General features: G+C 38.5%; 1 protein-coding gene and 1 pseudogene across 5 annotated transcripts in view; one reads left to right on the forward strand and one right to left on the reverse strand.

Moving 5' to 3' along the window:
* The window catches only part of EYA3 (EYA transcriptional coactivator and phosphatase 3), a 96,233-nt gene that overhangs the window by 7,257 nt on the left and 66,370 nt on the right, over positions 1–22,606 (reverse strand). For 3 of the 5 annotated variants that reach the window (XM_008147995.3, XM_028155205.2, XM_054721289.1), the window contains 9 exons: positions 21,184–21,367; positions 18,233–18,372; positions 14,592–14,675; positions 12,863–12,952; positions 10,535–10,593; positions 6,452–6,612; positions 3,645–3,759; positions 2,332–2,453; positions 395–495 (listed from right to left, as the gene is read on the reverse strand). In XM_008147995.3, coding sequence (XP_008146217.1) covers positions 395–495; positions 2,332–2,453; positions 3,645–3,759; positions 6,452–6,612; positions 10,535–10,593; positions 12,863–12,952; positions 14,592–14,675; positions 18,233–18,372; positions 21,184–21,367 — 1,056 coding nt within the window. Of the gene's footprint in view, positions 1–394; positions 496–1,620; positions 1,695–2,331; positions 2,454–2,611; positions 2,745–3,644; positions 3,760–6,451; positions 6,613–10,534; positions 10,594–12,862; positions 12,953–14,591; positions 14,676–18,232; positions 18,373–21,183; positions 21,368–22,606 lie in introns of those variants that run through there. The other 2 variants (XM_054721290.1, XR_008557055.1) reach the window with 2 other exon arrangements.
* On the forward strand, positions 7,333–10,036 carry LOC103292042 (chromobox protein homolog 3-like; annotated as a pseudogene).

Below are 22,606 nucleotides of genomic sequence, written 5' to 3' on the forward strand. Positions count from 1 at the left end.
GGTCTGGGCGGCACTCCACAGCATCCTCTACAGATAATAAATTCTCGGGTCAGTCTTCCCAAAACATTACTTCTGAGCTAACATTTCAGCAAACAATGAGTTAATATTTTATGCTTCCGCATTACCCTGAACTACAGATTTTTTGTGTTGTCATCAATGTGTGTTATCAGACAATTCAAAAGTCTGATGTCCTCTGTAAAAACTGAAAAACCTAACAAAACAAAAAATTTTTTTTTTCTGAATAAAGGTCACTATCTCTCCAAGTAGATAAATGATCCAAGGAAGTACACTGAAGTCAGGTCAGATTCTCCTTAGAATTTTTTTTCCTTTCCAAAGCATACACAAATGAGAGCAATAGGTCCTGAAATTTCCCCATTTTCTTTACCATGGTTACCTGTTTGGCTGCAATTTCTTCATCTCGTCCATCTCCAATTACTACGTATGTGACTTTCTTTCCAAACCTTGACACAATTCTCTCAAAGCAGCTCTCTTTACCTGATGAGAGAAAGCAATTTCCTATTAGGACATTCTGTCCTACCTTTTTTCAACACCAAAGAAAAGGCTGCTGCTAGGTTCACCGGCCTGTGCCTAGACAGAGTAAGTGGCAGCCCCCGAAGTTTGTTGGTGAGGAGTAGCGGTGGCAGCTAGAGATGCCAGGAGGCTCTCGATCTATAAATGGGAGGCTAAGAGGCCTAGGCAGTGAGAACTGTGAGCACCACTTCCCTTTTCCACATCTCCTGTACTTTACAGTTTACAAAGCAGTTTTCAAGTTATTCCTTACTTAATTCTCAAAATAATCCAGTGAGATAAGTACCATACTCTATTTTAACAGATGAAATGGGACTAGTGACTTGCCCAGATCCAAACAAGTTTATAGCTAGACTTTAGGCTCCTGATTCCAATTCTAGGCTCTGGACACTGTGAAAGGATATTTTTTGAGGGGAAACTATTTTAATGTAGGGGAAAAAGTGGGAGCATAAGGCCTTGATTTTTTGTTAGTAATAAGAAATAGACAGCCATAACCGGTTTGGCTCAGTGGATAGAGCGTCGGCCTGTGGACTCAGGGGTCCCGGGTTCGATTCCGGTCAAGGGCATGTGCCTTGGTTGCGGGCACGTCCCCAGTGGGAGGTGTGCAGGAGGCAACTGATTGATGTTCCTCTCTCATTGATGTTTCTCACTCTCTCTCTCTCTCTCCCTTCCTCTCTGTAAAAAATAAAATATATATATTAAAAAAAAAAATAGACAAACAGCTATTTCCCTCCCATTTTTTATTTTCCAGAAATAGTCCTGGGCATGAATGAGCCTTATGGCTTTCAGTAGGGGAGGAACCCCAGAGTACCAATAAATATGGCAGCAACATCTGTCTTATCTGGATTTCCTCACTATTATATTTCATAACTGCAACTGAGATACTATATCACTGAACTTAACCTTGGGAAATGGGTGTTTCAATACATTGCAGACTGTTTTTAGATATATGGTAATATATAAAAATTCAAATCCCATTTGAAACCTATACATAAAACATGCATAGATGATACTGCTTTTTATTTGCAGAAATAAATAAAAAGGAAATTGTTTTCTTTCCTTTTTCTTCGCCATCTCTTATACTTTATTTCCCTGCTTCTGCCACCTTCTTCAGTTAAGTGATTTTTCTTTTCTCTATTGCAGTGCTCTCTATGCGAAAAAGAAATCTGAAATGAGGCAAAAGTAGATTTCTAAACTAGATATTATGTTCTGTTCTTTCAAATATTATAAAGGAAAAGAGCAAAGTCCCACAGATCTGGATTTGAATCCTGTTTATGTAACTTACTATCTGTGAAGTTTTGTGCAAGCTACCTAACTGTTAAGCCTGAACTGCCTCATTAGTAATATCAGAAGACTGTTGTGAGGATATATATACTAGAGGCCCAGTGCAAGAAATTCGTGCATGGAGGGGGGAATCCCTCAGCCTGGCCTGCACCCTCTCGCAATCTGGGACCCCTTGGGGAATGTCCGGCTGCCAGTTTAGGCCCGATCCCAGGGATCGGGCCTAAACTGGCAGCCGGACATCCTTGTCTCAATCTGGGACCGCTGGCTCCTAACTACTCGCCTGCTTGCCTGATTGCCCCTAACCACTCGCTTGCCTGCCTGATCACCCCTAACTGCCTCTGCCCCGGCCCCCGATGCTGCGGCTTCGTCCGGAAGGTTGTTCGGCTGTCCAGTCTAATTAGCATATTAAGCTCTTATTATTATAGATATGTCTATCAGAGGAACTGGTAAATAATAAGTACATCATGGTAGGAAATATTATTGTAAGGCAAGTGACAAGAAACTGAATAGAAACCATACCAATTTTGGTAGCACTATAGATGTTTTCAATAGGAAATATTTCTCCAAGCCCATATAGGAGAACCTTGGCCAGAGCTGGAACCAGCTGGGTTGTAGTGATCAGAACATTCACACAATTCTTCCTAGAAGGGAGAAATAAGGAAAGAAAAGAAAAGGGTGAACCAACCCAGGATCTGACCTTCAGAATCTAACAATTAAAAATTAACCTTAAAGGGCCTGATATGATATTTGTTCAATGTCAATGTTCAGTTATTGTTCTAATTATCTCAGGTTTACTTACTTTCCATATTAAAGGACAGAGATTCTATAGTGGGCACAGAGCAGCAACTTGATTCTTGCCTCATTTCCCTCTGATAATTCGCTCACTGCACTTGTTAGCAATTACCACCAACCCATGTCATTGATACTACTCTCTAGGAAACAAATGACAGACTTTCAGTTACAGTACTATTTCATCCAAATGCAACCCAGCTCTTAATGAGATATGATTTAAGGCTTCTCTGTTCTTCATATAATAGCAACATAGATTCCAGAATACACATTAATTTCACAGGTCCTTTATAAACTTCACTGAATAACCTGTGTCAGTTTTAATGTTTGCTCTACTAGGTTATAGATCTGAAATTCCTGTTTTGAGGAAGAAATCAGTAAGAGATTTAGGTACAATTATGACTGTATTTATTTCCCATTATAAGCTTTAAACTGAAATCTCCTTAATCTGCTTAATATTTCCTTTTCTTTTGAATCCTGCCTTCCTAAGTTTTGGTACATTTTTTTGAAGCTTCCTGTACTTAGGATATTTGAGATCTGTCTCCTATATGTATCCTTTGATGTCACCAGGCCCATCTCCTGGGCTGGATTATGATTTACTGAGTTTTAATTTTGTGAACAAAAAGTAAGGGGAATCCCTGGCTGGTGTGGCTTAGTTGATTGAGCATTGTCCCATGCACCAAGAGGTCACCAGTTTGATTTCTGGTCAGGGCACATGCCTGGGTTGCTGGCTGGATCCCCAGTGAGGGCATGCAGGAGCAGCTGACCAAAGTTTCTCTCTCTTTCTCTCAAATCAATAAAAACATATTAAAAAAAGAAAGAAAGGGAAAGAAAAAGGCTTTCATATATATTCTCTTAAAACTCTAAGGTGTGTTATTAGTATAAAATGGCCCTGCCTCCTACCTAAACTACTACATACTTCCTTGCTTCATTTAAACTCCTCTCTCCCCACCCCACATCCTATTTTGGGAATGGCTTGTCCTAAACTGGTGTAGGAGAGTGTGTCTCTGAGAGGATGAGAACTGAAAGAACCATTTTCATACCTGGACTTGATGAGAAGTAAGGACTTTAATGCAGTACCTAACCAGGAATCTGTTAAAACTTCAATTTCTGCTCTTAGTCTCTGCAGTGCTTCCTTTCTCTGGGGACTGAGAAGACCTTTTGGAATAAAAGCAGACACATTTATCATTTGACAACATATCCTTGCTGACATCCATGAAAAAAGTTCTATAATTCAATTGATAAATAGTGTGTCATTGAAATTTCTACTGAACTAATACAGTTCTCTTCTTAGTAAAACCCTAGAGTAGTCTGCTCAAAATGTCTTTTTCACTTTCTTCATCAGAATGTTTGCTACCGGGCACAACAAAATCAGCTGAGGAAACATGATTAGATTCTGACACAAGCTCTTTCATCATGAATCAGCAGCACAATCTGCAGAGTGGTGGACCATTCCCTGAGTAGCACTGATTTAGACATGGGCTCAAGAACCAAAGGGGAAAAGTAAGTGTTAGAGCTAAAAGAAGAGTCTGCACCATTCCAATCTCTTTCTAAAGAAACCAGAACCCAGGGAGGAAAGGGCTGCTAAGATTACACAGAAAGTTAATGGCGCCCGAGCTGGTTTGGCTCAGTGGATAGAGCGTTGGCCTACGGACTGAAGGGTCCCAGGTTCAATTCTGGTCAAGGGCACATGCCTGGGTTGCGGGCTCGATCCCCAGTAGGGGGCATGCAGGAGGCAGCCAATCAATGATTCTCAACACTGATGTTTCTCTCTCTCTCTCCCTCTTCTTTCCTCTCTGAAATCAATAAAAAAATATATATTTTTAAAAGTCGCTTTTGGTCTCAAAAGTCTTTCCACTACCATACATTGCTCTCATGGTAACTGTGCTTTCCTTTTACGCCTTTCAGAATACATCAACCTGAGATTCCAGGTTGAATGACCAACTCTATGAATGTCACTTACTTGTACTGTATTTACTTCTGAAACAACTCAGCTAGTAAGAGACCAAGACACTGTTTAAGATCAGATAATTAAGCACAAAACAGAATTCATCTGATGAGAGCATGTTATCAGACACTTGAGTTATAATATTCAAATAATAAATCTGCCCTGAGACTCAAAAGTACTGTTGGCCCAGAAAGAAACTCACTACAGACTGATTCATTTGCCTCTCAGCATAACCATTATTGTTTGTCTCACTTTCGGTTCTTATAAGTGTATTTCTTGTATCATATGATCTCACTCATCTAGGGGAAATAATGAACAACATAAACTGATGAACAAAAACAGACCCGGAGACAGGGAAGCATCAATCAGACTGTCAAACCTCAGAGGGAAGGGAGGGGAGGGTAGGGGAAAGGGGAAGAGATCAACCAAAGGACTTGTATGCATGCATATAAGCCTAACCAGTGGTCACAGACAACAGGGGGGTGGGGGCATGCGTGGGGAGGGGTTTGGGATGGGAATGAGAGGATGAGGACAAATATGTGATACCTTAATCAATAAAGAAATTAAAAGAAAAATCTGGCCCTGAATTTTCTATAGTGAAGAGAAATCCTGAAATCTATTACCAATATTCTACAAAAATAGAAGGCATTTCTATGAGGACTAGAACTGCGATAATTTGTTTTCAGATTGATGGTTTCACAATGCAAGACTAGAATTAGATGCCTCTCAATGTTTCTAATAAAACAAAACCAATACCTCTATGGCATGTATGACATAAACATAAACATACTAGTATATGTCTTTTACTTAACTAATAATATGATCTGGCACTTTGACAATTCAAAAATTTTACAAAATACAGGTAGATATTCTTGTAGAGGGTTATATTACTTTCTGCAGAAAACTAGGTCCAGGCATTCACTAGGCAAAAATAATAATCAGACACTTAAATTTGACTCCCAAAGCCCAGATGCCCATGATTTTTACCTGGTATTGGAAGACTGTAACAGAAATTAACTAAATTGATTTTCAAAGTCCTATTTTTACTTTCTGCATCCCAGAAAGTGGTAGCATGGTATTGTAGGAGGGTTCTCTTGACCTGGGATAATATACCTCTAGGCAGTATAGGAAATCCTTGAAACTTCATGCAACATTTATGTATATGTAGAAGTTTGAGGGTGATGGCTTATAATTTTAAGTATTTTCTCATAAGGTATATCACTAGAAAAAGAACTGCATGAATGTAAAGTGGACCAAGAATTCAGGGATGTGGATTCTAGCTGTGGTAGGTAATTAACTTGCTATGGTATCTGCCCTTGTTACTTTCAAGATGGACATCAATTTTCTCAATAGATATCTAATGTCTCTTCAATCTGGACAATCTGTCACTAATTAATTAATACCAAATAATAGAATTCAGGCCTGGTGGCACCTGACATGAAATATTTCTAGGTAGAAAGAATTTCCAAGGTCCTTCAAATCATAACACATGGATACTGCCACCCTATACTCCTGGACCTAGTTTTCCATCCACTATAAACCACCTAGTGACTTGTTATATATGACTTGTCCTGATATATTAGTAAAAAAACAATAAGGCAACCTATTAACCACTACTGACAGTAGTTTTGACTCCAGAATAAAATACTTAATCAAATTTGGAACATATTTCCTTTAAAAAGGCATTTGTCTAGAAAGAACAAGAGAGCTTTGAAAATGTATGCTAAGAGAAGTCCATCAAAAATGCAAAGCTTCCTACCCAAAGGGTTTAATCAAACCTCCATGTTTTAAAATACAGAATTAAAATGTTACTGTGGCACAAAGTCATAAGCAGTTGTCAGGGAGTTCTAAGGAATCCCTGGAAAAGAAAGCAGCAAATCAGACTGATTGTATGACACTTACCACCCACGTTGCTTTTATGCTTATCATAGATTTCTCTCACTTTTCGGTAACGAAAAGCCAGTTTTCTCATCCAGTCCACACCTCCCTGTACACCCACAGAGGAACCATGGCTGCCACTGCCTCCTGAGCCACTGAAACCATCTGTTGAGAAACTATAGTTGCTGCAGAAAGAGAGGATAATGAAAATTAAAATCTATACTGCATGGGGTTTTTGGATGAATGCCACCAGGGATTCTCTGTCCTATTCCTAGCACCTGACACCAAGACCAAGGGCTTTGAGAATCTTTTCCCTAATCTCTATGTGTCAGAGTCTATCTTTCACTATTCCTCTATCTCACCCCTATTACATCTATCAAAAAAAGGATGAAGAATAGGGAAAGAGAGGTAGGAACAATTCAAGCACCAGCATCCTGCGGACGTTAGCTTGAAATGAAGGATCCTTTCATTAATGACAGAATATCTTACAGTGAAAAAACCCCAGAATATAAAATTTTTGTGTATGTATATACAAAATGATTGCAACTATGTAAAGAAAAAAAGTAAAAATAAAATAAAATTTTATATATATATATATATATATATAACGGGCCCTAGCTGGTTTTGCCCAGTGGGTAGAGCATCAGCGTGAGGACTGAAGGGTCCCGAGTTCGAGTTTGATCAAGGGCACATGCCCAGGTTGCAAGCTTGATCCCCAGTAGGGGGCGTGAAGGAGGCAGCCAATCAACGATTCTCTCATCATTGATGTTTCTCTCTCCCTCCCTCTCCCTGCCTCTCTGAAATCAATAAAGATATTAAAAAATAGGGAGCTGAAGGCATGCAGGGCTGGAGATGCCAGAGAAGCTGGAGACATGGGACGTGAATCTGCATGGAGGTATTGAGTAATAGCTCTTTGAGTCTGCAATAAAAAATGGCCTCCAATAAAACTACATTGCAAAAAATGGGAAAGAAACAGAATGGAAAGAGTAAAAAAGTTGAAGAGGCAGAGCCTGAAGAATTTGTAGTGGAAAAAGTATTGGACCGACGTGTAGTGAATGGGAAGGTGGAAATCCTGAAGTGGAAAGGATTCACAGATGCTGATAATACCTGGGAACCTGAAGAAAATTTAGATTGTCGAGTTAATTGAAGCATTTCTTAATTCTCAAAAAGCTGGTAAAGAAAAAGATGGTACAAAAAGAAAGTTTTTATCTGACAGTGAATCTAATGATAGCAAATCAAAGAAGAAAAGAGATGCTGCTGATAAACCAAGAGGCTTTGCCAGAGGTCTTGATCCTGAACGAATAATTGGTGCCACCGACAGCAGTGGAGAGTTAGTTTCTCATGAAATGGAAAGATTCAGAAGAGGCTGATTTGGTGCTGGCAAAAGAGGCAAATATGAAGTGTCCTCAAATTGTAATTGCTTTCTATGAAGAAAGACTAACTTGGCATTCTTATCCAGAAGGCGAATCACAATATGTGTTTCCATTGCTTTTTATATCTATACTAGAGGCCCAGTGCACGACATTTGTGCACTGGGGCGGGGGGTCCCTCAGCCCAGCCTGCACCCTCTCGCAATCCGGGACCCCTCAGGGATCCTTAGCGCTGCTGCGGAGACCGGAGAGGCTCCCGCTACCGCTGCTGCGCTCACCAGCCATGAGCCCAGCTTCTGGCTGAGCAATGCTCCCCCTGTGGGAGCACACTAACCACCAGGGGAAAGCTCCTGCGTTGAGCATCTGCCCCCTGATGGTCAGTGCATGTCATAGCAACTGGTCATTCCATAGATTTGCATATTAGGGTTTTATTATATAGGATATATAAAAGCGTAAGCGACCATCCAACCATTAGCTATGATGCACACTGACCACCAGGGGGCAGATGCTCAACACACAGGCATGGAAACATGGAACAGACTGATGAATCTCAGAGGAAAGGGGGGAGGAGAGAGGGCGGGAAGAGATTAACCAAAGATCTTATATGCATACTAGAGGCCCGGCGCACGGATTCGTGCACTGGTGCAGTCCCTCGGCCTGGCCTGCAGGGCTCGGGCTAAAACTGGCAGTCCGACATCCCTCAAGGGGTCCCGGATTGTGAGAGGGCACAGGCCAGGCTGAGGGACCCCACCGATGCATGAATATGTGCACCAGGTCTCTAGTATATTTATACATATATATAAAATCTGGTTCTTATTTTTTTTGATTTATTAGTGTGAAGAAAGAACTATGTTCTAATAAAAATCAAGTTTGATTGTTTGTTTTGAAGTAGTGCTGCAGAGTTGTTGGGGGTGTTGCATCTATAGCACTGGTACTTTGAACAAAAGCTTTCTATAGTTGCTTCCTTTATCAGAAAAGAACATTTGATACCACGGTGTATTTTTTCCTCTGCATTAGAGAAGCTTTTCTAAATGTTGGGGAAAATCTCCATAGTCATTACTCAGTCAGAATTTGTGTTTAACTCATATATGCCTAAGGATCATTGTGGGTTTTTTGTTTATTGGGGGGAGGGAGGTAGTTGTGTCTAAATTTGTAAATGGTTTTCTTTTTTTTTTTTTTCTTTACCAAAACAAAACAGCATTTCATAATTATAGATAAACTCATGTTTCTGAGCTGCCATCATTTTCAGCAACCTAAGAAAAAATTATTTGAAGTTAAATTGAAATTTTTCCTGAAGCTTTTAATCTTTGAAATTAGATGATTTTGTAATTAATTGGACAACTTAAATATAATGAAATTAGTTTAAATTGGACAATTTAAAGCGGCCATATCAGAATCCAAAGCTACAACCATAAATGCAAGTTTATTTGAAAAACCCCTGAAAGGAAAATTTTATCACTACCAATAACCTCCTGACTCAAATGAGAAAACTAGGCAAACCCTGATGTGTTTTAACTAGGTAAGCAACACTTATTTAAAGGTTTCACCTCATAAAAAATTCCTTTACAAGAAGTTGAAATCCCGTGCTATATTGACTAAAACATTAGGGTCATGGAATGTGTAAAACTTTATTCGTGGATACCTAATCAGATTATTAGAGATGTTAGGACCTGATGGAATAAATGGGTGAACAAACTTTTTGTAATCTAAACTCTTGATCTGCATGTTTTCTCTTTACTCCAACTCATTCCTTACAACTCAGTCTCAGTATTTGGGGTACTGGTTCAACAAAAGCCAGGAAAAACAATAGCTTTGTAGTAAACAGAATGTTACCCAACTATATATTGTTTACTTTATTGTAAATACTAGTAAACAGTGGTTAACCTTTTGCACTCAGATGTCGAGTGTGACTCGACATGGTTAGCATTAGAATAAAGGAATCGAGAAAAAAAGCAAGCGAGTGCAAAGGGTTAATAGTTTTATATTCCTTTGTGAAAAAAATATTAAAAAAAATAAAATAATGGAAGGTGATAACACAAAATACTAGTAATAGTAAGATAATAGGGATGCTCTCTTTCAGTGATCTGTTGGCTAGTTTATTAAGCTCATACATAGTTCACTGGGTGGCTTTAAATTATGTCCACAGATTCTCCAATGCTCCTCTCCTCTAATTCTGCTCCTTTGGGTATGCAATGTATTTGAATGTAAACAGAACGTGGTGTTAGACTTCAGAGACTAGACCTCTCTCGCTCTCTCCTGGAGCACTTGCTCTGAAAGAAGCCAGCTGTCACTTGAGAACACTCAAGCTGCCCCATGCAGAGGCACTCAGTGAGGCACTGAGGCCTCCTGTTACCAGCCACAGGCAAGAGGCTGAAATCAGGTCCGCCCTCTAATAAAGCCTTCAGATGAATTTAGCTCCAGCCAATGTCTTGATTTCATTCGAAGAGACCCTAACTTGGAACTACCTAGCTAAGTCACTTTCAAGTTTCTGACTTACAGAAACTATGAGATGATAAATGTTTATTATTTTATTAAGTTTGGGATAATTTGTTATACAATAGATAACTGATATAGGTGTACCTTGGAGATATTATGGGTTCGGTTCCAGACCACCATAATAAAGCAAATATTGCAATAAAGCAAGTCTAGTGGAGGAAAACAGTGATTTTCTTTGTTTTCCTCTAAGCCTAGATTATGTCTTATGCTGTACGGACATTTAAGGCATCATTTTTATCACCTTAAGTCTTGGCCATTGTCATCAGAAGCCACATCTTCCACATGCACCTGGTCACACTCCTGTTAAAAGACAAAACCATACACTATTTCAGTCCGGCCAGTAGAAGTGCTAGTACCAACATGACATATTATAAAAACACCACAAATAATGGTGGAATGATGAAATACCTTATGGCCTCTCTTGGAGGATCACTCTCACCCCCCTTGCTGTCCATCTTCTTTTATGGCCTAATTCATAGAGCACAGTCTTCATGAAACCTTAACCAATCCAACCCTCACTTATGCTCTTCTCTCAATAGTTCATTTTTCCAACAGCTCCTAGGTATGAGCACAAACTCCCTTACATTGTCAGGTGTGTCCATGTTCTATACTAGATTGAAAGTTCTATTGCACTGTAGGCCTCTTACAACACGACCATCTCTTTTGTACTCCTCTGGTTTAGTCCAGTGACCTTATGCAGCATGTACCTAATAAATTCTTGCAGAAGAAACAGATGTTGGTAGAGTGTAGTATCACAACTGAAAGTGACTGAAATAGAAATTTATAAATTCAAACCTGGTACACAGAAGAGTTCGTCTAAGTCAGCTCCTCCTCATGTTATAAAAGTGAGGTAAAATGATTTACCCAAGTGAGTGGTAGAAAGGAACTAGAAAGAGCCTTCTAATTCAGACCAAAGGTTCTTTCCACCAAACCCACATTAGTACTGACATAAAATGCCACCCACTGCCTAACTCTAACAGATTTATTCCTCTGACATCACCTAGGGCGGTACTGTAATGTCCACCTGCATCAGAATCCTCTGGGGAAGTTTTTAAAAAATGCATATTCTTGGGTCCACCCCAGAACCACTTGAATAGAATCTCTGGGAGTGAAGTCCTAGAATCTTCATTTTTAACGAGGTCCCCAGGTGATTCTTATGCCCCCTAAAGTTGAGAACCACTGACCTCAGGGGCAGGAACACATTCAGGTCAAATTCTTCACAGAACTTTCAGTCCTGAGTGAGGACTATGTCTAGAAAATCATTACAAATACAATTTGGCAATAATTATTGGCAGATAATAGGTTTTCAACAAATGTTTGCTGAATAACTCTGATGTCCTAACTTATCAACATGTGAAGTTGAGGAAAGATTAAAGCATCGTGGAGCTTAAACTAAAGTTTTAGAGTTAGAGCCTTATTAATTTAATTTGTTGGAGAATTGTCTGTTAAGTAGAACTGGATTATATTTTAAAAGGAATAGAATTGTATCATGTTTATAAAATGCTATCTTATTTTACTTTAAAATTTTCACTATTTTAAAACTAGGTGATACATTTGGTATACAGTTCAAAATTCAAAAGGATAGATATTAAGTGACAAATCTGCTCCTTCCTACGTCCGTGTCTCAGCAATGCATCCTCCTCCCCAGATAGAACAACTGTTACTAGTTTCTTGTGTAGAATAACTGCTTCACTGAGGCCCAAAAGTGGGAAGATAAGTTTCCTAACTTGGGACTCACACTCCGGTCTTCTGACTCCCAGTTCTGTGTTCTTTCCACTAAACCATGTTTACCTCAAAGGCTAACTAAAATGTCAAAGCCAAAAAATTCACCAAGAAGCTCTCAGTGTTTCTTGGTTTTCCTTGCACTTAACTATACAGTGACTCTGGATGTCCAGGCTAACCCATGGAAAATCAGCATGTATGAAATAAAATGAATTACAGCAGTTACTTGTAGATCTGACAAATCTAGAGATTCTTTTAAGAAGGTAAAATTGAAGAATAGTCAAATATACTTAAGACCACAAATAATCGCCTGGCTGATGTGGCTCAATGGTTGAATGTCAACCTATAAACCAGTATGCCAGGGTTCAATTCCCGGTCAGGACACATGGTTGTGGACTCGATCCCCCAGTAGGAAGTGAGTGGGAGGTGGCTGATCAATGATTTTCTCTCATCATTGATGTTTCTATCTCTCCCTTCCTCTCTGAAGTCAATAAAAATATATATTAAAAAAAGCACACACAAAAAATCAAACCCACCTTATACATTATTTAATATATATATAAATAAATTGAAACTTTGGTATCAGTGTTTTGCCTAATGGGTTGGCAAAACAGAGGTAGATCACTTCCAGAAAAGCAATAAAATTTTTGAGCTAATAAAATTGAGGGCCAGAACCAAGATTGTGATGACTTAGCTAAGCCACTATTTCTGTAAGACTATATAGATCTAAGTAACCAGCTGGCCTCTCCATACCCACCCTAACCACATATCCTCTAACTAAATAAGCATTAAATAGTTACTGAATAAAATGTTTCATTAAAGCACAGAAACAATTTAAAATGCTTACCTCCAAGTCATTGAAAAATAGGTGTGTATCAGCCACTTCAAAAATCATTTCTTCCATAGTTAAACCTGAGCCAATCACTACTGTTGGATCCTGGAATACAATAAGAGAAAAATTGCTTGACTTGGTACTCACTGCACTGGTTCTGACCCTTAAAATATTTAAAAATTATTTGGGTCAAGGCCAAAACAACACAGACCCACATTAGTGCTTCCAACGATTACTGATGCAATTTCATTCAGTTATAAGAATCTGGAATTGTGAAAAGTTAAAAATTTCATGACTTTAGTTTCTAGAAGACCAAACCCACTTAAAAACAACAACCTTGCCCTGGCCAGTGTGGCTCAGTTGGTTGGGTGTCGTCCCATGCACCATAAGGTTGATGGTTTGATTCCTGGTCAGGGCATATACCCAGTTGGCAAACTCAATGCCCTGTAGGGGACGTGCAGGAGGTAGCCAATCTATGTGTTGCTCTCACATTGATGTTTCTCTCTCCCTCTCCTTTCATCTCTCTCTAAAACTCAATAAAAATATTTAAAAACACACAACACCTGAATTTTTTTTTGGGGGAAATTCTGTTTCAGGAGAAACTCTATTACTAAAATATTAATATTGTAACACCCATTATCTTCCCTACACGCACACACAGAGTATAACACCAGAAATCAGCTATCTGACAATCTCAACAACCAGGAAATAAGTAAACAAAGGCTGAAGAGTCATAATATTTGCAGGAAAAGCAATGCACTTAGTTTTAAAATGAACAACCAGGTCTTCATTTAGAGGCTGTATGCTCTTATTTTATTTATTTATTTACTTTATAACAGACTAGTTATTTAGCATAGGAGCTTGCCAGTCTATATACTGAAAGTCTGTGGAAATTACTCCTAACACAAACATTTGTGATGATAAGGAATATATGGGAATAGTAAAGGAGCAAAGGAGGCAGATATTTTTATAAAATGTATTCATAATACAGAAAAATAGGTGCCTGAAGGTAGTTTAGTGTAGAAATATATAGGCAATAGCTCAAAAACAGTTCATCCCTCTATTAAAACTGATGTTTAGATTAATGACAAAACAAATTAAATTCTGCTTGGTAAATTTAATTTAAGAAGGTATGTAATCTCTTTTAGAAAGATACTTCATATTTTATCTGTAATTTGAACCAGGTAAATGAAATGTACAGTTTAGGTTGTTAAAAGCGACTTAACCCTTTGCACTCGCTTGCTTTTTTCTCGATTCCTTTATTCTACTCGGGATTTAATTTTTAAAATACCCCAGATTTTACAAAGCGCGGCAGTAGAATAAAAAACTGGAGTTTCTTTTCATACAAACTTATTTATTTGGATTTTTTTATATTTCAAATTATTGATATATCCAATAACCGTTACACTCGACATCCGAGTGCAAAAGGTTAAGGGATAATAGACTGGTCTTTGGAATATATAATCCTGAGACTCCACTCTGTTTTGAGCATCATTCTCATACTTCATTTATACAAAATACCACACTCAAAGAACTTCAGCTTTCACCATTTACCTCAGGTCTAGTGTCTAGCTTTATCATCAACTTCTCCTGACCATGTAGCCTGCCTGGTAAAAGCTGCTAGGTGAAATTTAACATGGAAAGGCCAACAGGGTAAGGTGGAGGTAGCAGAGAAAGTGTTTTGGTTACCTGCTTTATAGCAGAAAAGGGACGGTTACAACAAAGGAAGAAAGACACAAATTACCTTTCCATACTTCTGGGCATAGGATCCAGTAAGAAGGGAATGAAAGATGATGATGGTTTCATCCAAGTCCCACAGAAATACCCGCTGAGGGAGGAAAATATGAAAAATAATGAGTGAACATCTTTTCTAATCACAATGGGATAAAGCAAGAAATTAATGGAAAACTGGAAAATTCACAAATACGTGAAAATTAAACAACACAATTTTAAATAACCAAGGATGGAAGAAGAAATCCCAAGTGAAATTAGAAAATACCTTGAGATGAATGAAAATAAAAACAACAAAATTTGTAGTATGCAGCAAAAGCAGTGCTAAGAAGGAGATTTACAGCTGTAAATGCATAACTTAAAAAAGATCTCAATTAATAACCTAACTGTACAATTAAAAATCTAGAAAAAGCCAGTAGAAGGAAGGAAATAATAAAAGTTAGAATGGAGATAAATAAAGCATAGAATAGAAAAATAATCAAGGAAAATCAACAAAACTAAAAGTCGGTTCTTTAAAAACATCTATAAGCCCTAGCTGGTTTGGCTCAGTGGATAGAGCGTCAGCCTGAGGACTGAAGAGTCCCAGGTTCATTTCTGGTCAAGGGCACATGCCCGGGATGTGGGCTTGATCCCTAAGTGGGGGACATGCAGGAGGTAGCCGATCAATGATTCCCTCTCATCATTGATGTTTCTCTCTCCCTCCCTCTCTGAAATCAATAAAAATATATTGTAAAAAAAAATAAAAATCTAGCCCTAACCAGTCTGGCGCAGTGGATAGAACGTCGGCCTGTGGACTGAAGGGTCCCAGGTTCGATTCTTGGTTGTGGGCACATCCCCAGTAGGGAGTGTGCAGGAGGCAACTAATCAATGTTTCTCTCTCATCGATGTTTCTAACTCTCTATTCCTCTCCCTTCCTCTCTGTAAAAAAAAATCAATAAAATATATTTTAAAAAAATCTATAAAATTGAAACTTTTAGCTAGACTAAGAAAAAGAAAACTCAAATGACTAAAATCAGAAATGAACATTCTTACTAATTTTAGACTTTAGAAATAGAAAGGATTATAAGAGAACACTATAAACAGCTGTACACCAACATATAACCTAGATGAAATGAACAAATTTCTAAAAAAACACAAAGTGACAAATGACTCAAGAAGAAATAGAAACTCTGAATAGACATTTTAACTGGTAAAGTGGTCGGATCAGTAATCAAAAACATCTCAAGGAAGAAAAGCCTAGGACAAGATGGCTAGCCTGGTAAATTCTATCAAACATTTAAAAGAAGTCTTAAGCTATTCCAAAAAGTTGAAGAAGAGGGAACATTTCTTAACTCACTCTATGAAGCCAGCATTACCCTAATACCATCAAGAGAGTAAAAAGACAATCCACAGAATGGGAGAAAATATGTGTATATCATCTATAATAATAAAAGTGTAACATGCTAATTGGAACGGATGTCCTTCCAGTCGAAGCCAGGGCTGCGAGGGAAACCTGGGTCCCGGGTGCCAGCAGCCGGGTGAAGGAAGGAATACCCTTGCACAAATTTTGTGCCTTGGGCTGCTAGTATATCTGATAAAAGATTAATATTTAGAACATATAAAAAATTCCTAAAACTCAATTAAAAACAAATTTAAAAATTAATTAAAAACTCAGTTTAAAAATGGGTAAGGACCCTGGCTGGGTGGCTCAGTTGGTTGGAGTGTCATCAAATACAGAAAAAAGGATTTGATTCCTGGTCAGCGTGCCTATGGGAGGCAACTAATAGAGGATTTTCATTTTCTCTCTCTCTCTCTTCCCCTCTCTAAAATCAATGAACAGCCTGGCTGGTGTGACTCTGTGGTTGAACATCGACCTATGAACCAGGAGGTCAGGATTCAATTCCCGGTCAGGGCACATGCCTTGGTTGCGGGCTCGATACATTGTATGGGATATCCAGAAGGCACCTGATCAATGATTCTCTCTCATCAATGATGTTTTTATCTCTCTCTCCCTCTCTGAAATCAATAAATATATATGAAAAATAAATAAATGAAATCAATGAACATATCCTCAGGAATAATAATAAAAAAAGGGCAAGGAATTTGAATAGACATTTCTCTAAAGAAAATAAACAAATGGCTAATAAACACATGAAAAGATGTTCAACATTATTAGTCATTAAGGAAATGCAAATCAAAACCATAATGAGATAACACTTCACATCTATTAGGATGCCTATTATCAAAAATATGGGTGAGGATGTAGAGAAACTGAATCCTCATGCATGCTGATGGGAATGTTAGATGGTATAGCCACTAGGGAAAACATTTTGGTGGTTCCTCAAAAAGTTGAACATAGAATTACCATATGATCCAGCAATTCTACTCCTAGGTTTACCCAAAATCACTGAAAAGAGGTACTCAAAGAGATACTTGTATAGCATTGTTCATAGCAGCACTATTTAGCAGCTCAAAGGTGAAAGAACCCCAGGTGTCCATCAACGGGATGAATAAACAAAATGGGGTCTATACATAATACTACAATGAAATATTATTCAGCCATAAAAAGGAACAAAGTTCTTATGCTTGCTACAAAATGGATGGACCTTTAAAAAAAGTCTGGCATAAAAGGATAGATATTGTATTATTCTATTTTTATGAGATATCTAAAACAGGCAAATTCAAAGAGACAGGAAGTAGAACAGAGATTACTAGGGGCTAGTAGAGAGAGAATAGGGAGTTACTGCTTAATGGGTACAAAGTTTTTGTGTAGGATTGTGGAAATAAATAGTGGCAACAATTAAATAAGTTTGTGAAAATATTTAATGCCACTGAATCACACTTAGAAATAGTAAATACTATGTTAGGTATATTTTACCACAATTTTTTAAAATGAGTGAGTTCTCTCTCTGTTTTCCCCAATAACTGTATTAGGACTTTAGATTTTCTTTCCCCAAGAATAAAGGAGAAGAGAGGCTCCAAATACAGCTTCAATTTACATATGTCTTCAGAAAACCTATCAATAGACTCATTTTTAAATATAGCTTTTCCCCTTATTAAATAATTCTATTACAGAAAAACTGAAAATCAAAACTTCACTCTTATTAGTAGTTTGAATGACTTTCTAGTCTTTTTATAATAATGAAGCCAAATGTATCCCATAGTAAACTCTTATAGTGTTTAACCACAGAGTAAATAAGTGTAAATCTCATTAATAAAGTCATCAGATTTGGTTGCATGCTTCCCAGAAACTTTGTCTAAAGCACTCTAGTCTTCTCATTTTACTTTGAGATTTTTGAATGGCAAACAGTATGACATTACTTGTGACACCCTCTGCTTTCTGAAGATAATGCGCTGTTCTTTCTGTTCTCCTCTGGAATACAGAGAATAGTTGGTTTTTTCCCTTAAAGAGTTACTTGGTTACTTAAATTCACAAAAGCTTTTTTGATGCTTTTGGTAAAAGCATCTGAAGTAATATGGAAAGTTATGGGCATAGACAAATGTGTTTTTAAATTTCTCTTATCAATTGGCCAACTCAGTTTCTCTTGCCCAGGAATTAAAGGGTACACAACATAGAACCATATTATTCCATGAGTTTCAGATATATATATTTAATAAACTTAAGAAATGAAGAAAAAAATAAAGTAGGTAACTCAAAGGAGTCTCTTCCCATACTTCCAATTCACTGTCCTGGGAAGAGCTAGCATCAGCCTTCCTCTTGCCCCGGTTCTTTCCAGTCATGTTTTTTCTGGACTGGTCATCAGCATCTTTACTTGGTGTAGTTTGGGACAAAGAGGGGCTTGTAGAAGGGTCTCCTGAAAAGGAAAAACAAGACATTTATTGCTCATAGTCACAGAGCGGGAAGAGGGTCAGCAGTTTTTTTGTACTTAAGAATCATATTGCAGAGATAAAGCATGAAAAACCAAACTTTAAGTAATTTGGGAATGCAGAACTGGGCACTGAACATCAATAGCTCTTAACCTCATAAAAAGAGTTATAACTAGAATTTATACACCTGCATCCCAATGAAAGAACACATCTATAAAGTTGTTTTGCATAAAAAAGGATAGAATCTGAATCTGATCAAGCTTCTAGATCAGAGCTTCTCAACTTGGCACAATTAACACTTTGGGCCAGATTAATTTTTGTCGTGAGTGTGCTGTCTTGTGCATTGTAGGATGTCTGGTTAAGCAGCATCCTTGGCCTCTACACACTAGCTGCCAGCAGCACCTCACATAGTGTGACAACCAAAAATGTTTTTATACATTGCCAAATGTCAAAGGGAGAGGAGGGAGGCACATAGCTCAATATTGCCTCTAGTTGAAAAAGACTGCTTTAGATCCATTTACTAATGTATAATAACATACACAAGGCAGCAGGACATGTTAAACTACCCTATCCTATACAATAAAGAGGTAATATGCAAATGGACTATCACACCCTTGCACAAGATGGCCGACAGGGGAGGGCAGTTAGGGGCAACCAGGCCAGCAGGGGAGGGCAGTTGGGGGTGACCAGGCTGACAGGAGAGGGCAGTTAGGGGTGACCACGCCAGCAGAGGAGGGCAGTTGTGGGGGACTGTGACTGCAGGGGAGGGGAGTTAGGGGTGACCAGGCTGGCAGGGGAGGGCAGTTAGGGGCGACCAGGCCGGCAGGGGAGGGCAGTTAGGGGTGACCGGGCTGGCAAGGGAGGGCAGTTGGGGGTTACTGGGCCAGCAGGGGAGGGTAGTTGGGGGCAATCAGGCCAGCAGGGGAGCAGTCAGGCGTCGATCAGGCTAGCAGGGGAGTGGTTAGGGGGTGATCAGGCTGGCAGGCAGAAGCGGTTAGGGGCAATCAGGCAGGCAGGCAGGCAGGCAGGCAGGCAAGCAAGCGGTTGGGAGCCAGCAGTCCCGGATTATGAGAGGAATGTCTGGCAATCAGACATACCCCGAGGGGTCCCAGATTGGAGAGGGTGCAGGCTGGGCTGAGGGACACCCCCCCCCCCAGTGCACAAATTTCATGCACCGGGCCTCTAGTAAGGATATAATCAACACAATTCAGGGAAATGCTATGGGATAAGCAATAGTTTCTTGAACAAATAAAATACACAGGGGAATAAAAAAAGAGATGGAGGAATTTATAGATTTAAAAAGACAAAATATGTATCTTCCAATCACAATGTATGGATCTTACTTGGATCCTAATTTAACCCTTTGCACTCGGATGTCGAGTGTGACTCAACACGGTTAGCAGTAGAATAAAGGAATCGAAAAAAGCAAGCAAGTGCAAAGGGTTAAACAAACTGTAAAAAGAAAAACAAAATAATATTTATGAGAAAACGGGAAGAATACCTCTTGGTACTTTATGATATTAAGAAATTATTGTTGAATTATTTTAGATGGGATAATGAAATTGTGGTCATGTTGAGTATTTATCTTTTAGAATGATGTCTAGAATTTGGAGAGGGAATTGGATGAAGTATAGTTGAAAAAAAGTTTGCCTATGAGCTGTTATTGTTGAAGATGGATGTTGGATACATAAGGGTTCACTATACTACTCTGACAACGTCTGTCTGTTTGAAATTCTCCATTATTCAAAAGTTAAAATTGTTATGAAGAACAAAGAGATTTAGAGAAACAAAATCAAAACTGAAGTATCATTACATGTAATTATTTCAAAGTTACATAATTTTGAAGCGACAATCTGTATGTCCATTACTTATAAGACTGGTAAAGGCACACAGAAAACTGCTTTAGTTGATGTAGAGCACTATTTTTAAAAAAATGCATGAGAGCTAATAACAATAAACAGTCCTTCCTCAAGTGATATATGACAGCAAACTTTAAATGAGTGAAATACAGAGGAAGACAACTATCACTATCATCAAATTTTCATGAAAAATAGTGATGAATAAAAAGTATGGCCCAGCCAGTGTGGCTGAGCGGCTGAGAGTCAACCTATGAACCGAGATCATGGTTTAATTCCTGTTCAGACACATGCCCGGGTTGCGGGCTCAATCCCCGGTAGAGGGTGTGCAGGAGGCAGCCAATCAATGATTCTCTCTTATCACTGATGTTTCTCTTCTTCTCTGAAATCAATAAAAAAAAATATATTTTTTAAAGTGTGTGCATATGTTTATTGAATGTCTCAGCGTTTGTTTGTTTTAACCTGGACATCATAATCCAGTGAAACATTTCAAAGCTAAATGCACAGACCTAAATTTGTAGGTAAAATTTCATGTTTCTTTAGCTTTTCTTAGAATCTTAAAGAAAAAATTGAGAACTACTGCTCTGAAGCTGAACAGAAGTCCAAAATATTCAGACTAAAACTGGAATCCTCCAACTTTTATAAAATGTGCCATGATTCTGAAGTTCCCTGTGACAATCATGTTAGAGCTATAGAAGGGTGGTGGGATGAAATAGGAGTCATAAATGCAGTCTTTTCATTCTTGGTACTTTTCTGTTTACAGCATCAGGTATTTACATTCAGCCTGCCAATGACTTGTTACAGTCTGGCTTCAATGTTCATATACTCCTGAGAGGGAAAGCCAATAGCATGGTAACAGTAACTTAGACCAGAACAAAATAATCTTCACCATTGCCTACTGAAGTGCCCTTAAGCCAAAGTTTTTAGAGTTGTGGTGCTTACCAGAGGAAAGTCTCTGTGCTGCAGGCGCAGGTACCATGACACTAGGCTTCTCTGTCTGGTATGTGGTTGCTGCTAATGTGGTACTCTCAGCATCATTGTTAGCTTGGCCTGTGACTCCAAAGCTGGAGCTGGGGTAGCAGGCCTGGTACTGACTCTGACCAAGGATAGTATAGGTGGGATAGTCCTGTACATCAAAGGGATTAAGGGAGAAAAATAAGACTTTTAGGATAAAGCAAAACATTAATTTCAACACAAAAGATTTCATGCCCTTCTTATTCATAATTATTTTCCTTAAACATTAATTTGGCTTCTTATTATATCTTCAGCTTAAAGAAATGATTTTCAAAATGCATTCTGTTGGAAACCTACGAGTCAAGAGGAGATACCTCATGGCTGTCTGGAATGGAGGAAGGCTGAGAGGGAAAGGTCCCATGCACTCTACACATAATGTCCATTCTTCTAAATGTAACAGCTCTCTATCTCTCTCTTTTTTTCTTCCTATTTTATGTATTGAATTTCTAGATAAATATCTGCATGGAATTCTTGAAGAAAGATCTACTCTTTAAAAAGTTTATAAATTGCCTAGCTGGTGTGAACCAGGAGGTCACAGTTCGATTCCCCATCAGGGCACATGCTCAGGTTCCAGGCTCCATCCCTAGTGTAGGGCATGCAGGAGGCAGCGAGGCAATGATTTTCTCTCATCACTGATGTTTCTATCTCTCTCTTCCTCTCCCTTCTTCTCTGAAATCATTAAAAAGAAAAAAGTTTATGAACCACTGCACTAGATGGTAGTGCTTCTAAGGACAGAAGACCTTAAACAAAAAAGATCACAAATCCTACATTAAAGTTTCCCAGTTTAAAAACTTTCTTTCTAAAATAATCAATGTTTCAAGCCCTAGCTGGTTTGGCTCAGTGGATAGAGCGTCAGCCTGAGGACTGAAGGGTCCCAGGTTCGATTCCGGCCAAGGGCACATACCTGGGTTGCAGGCTCAATCCCCAGGGTGGGGTGTGCAGGAGGTAGCCGATCAATGATTCTCTCTCATCATTGATGTTTCTATCTCTCTCTCCCTTCCTCTCTGAAATCAATAAAAATATATATAAAATAAAATAAAATAATCAATGTTTCTTTAGAATATTCAAAGGGAACCTTTGGTGGTATCACGAGCACATACATGTCAAAACTTATCAAACTGTACAATTTAAATCTGTAAAGTTTATTATATGTCAATTATATCTTAATAAAGCTGTTAAAAAATGGGTATGATGTACAGCTCAAAAACACAGCTTAAAAAATTCCATCTATACTGAAGTTGATGACAAACAGAAAGACACTAACTGATCAGACCAATTATCTGTAAAGAATATATAAGTATCTACCCTAAGTGAGGGGGAGGGGATGTGCATGGGTGGGAAAATGGATTAT

Source organism: Eptesicus fuscus, chromosome 9 (genome assembly GCF_027574615.1).
Source record: "Eptesicus fuscus isolate TK198812 chromosome 9, DD_ASM_mEF_20220401, whole genome shotgun sequence".
In the NCBI taxonomy this organism is placed as follows: Eukaryota; Metazoa; Chordata; class Mammalia; order Chiroptera; family Vespertilionidae; genus Eptesicus; species Eptesicus fuscus.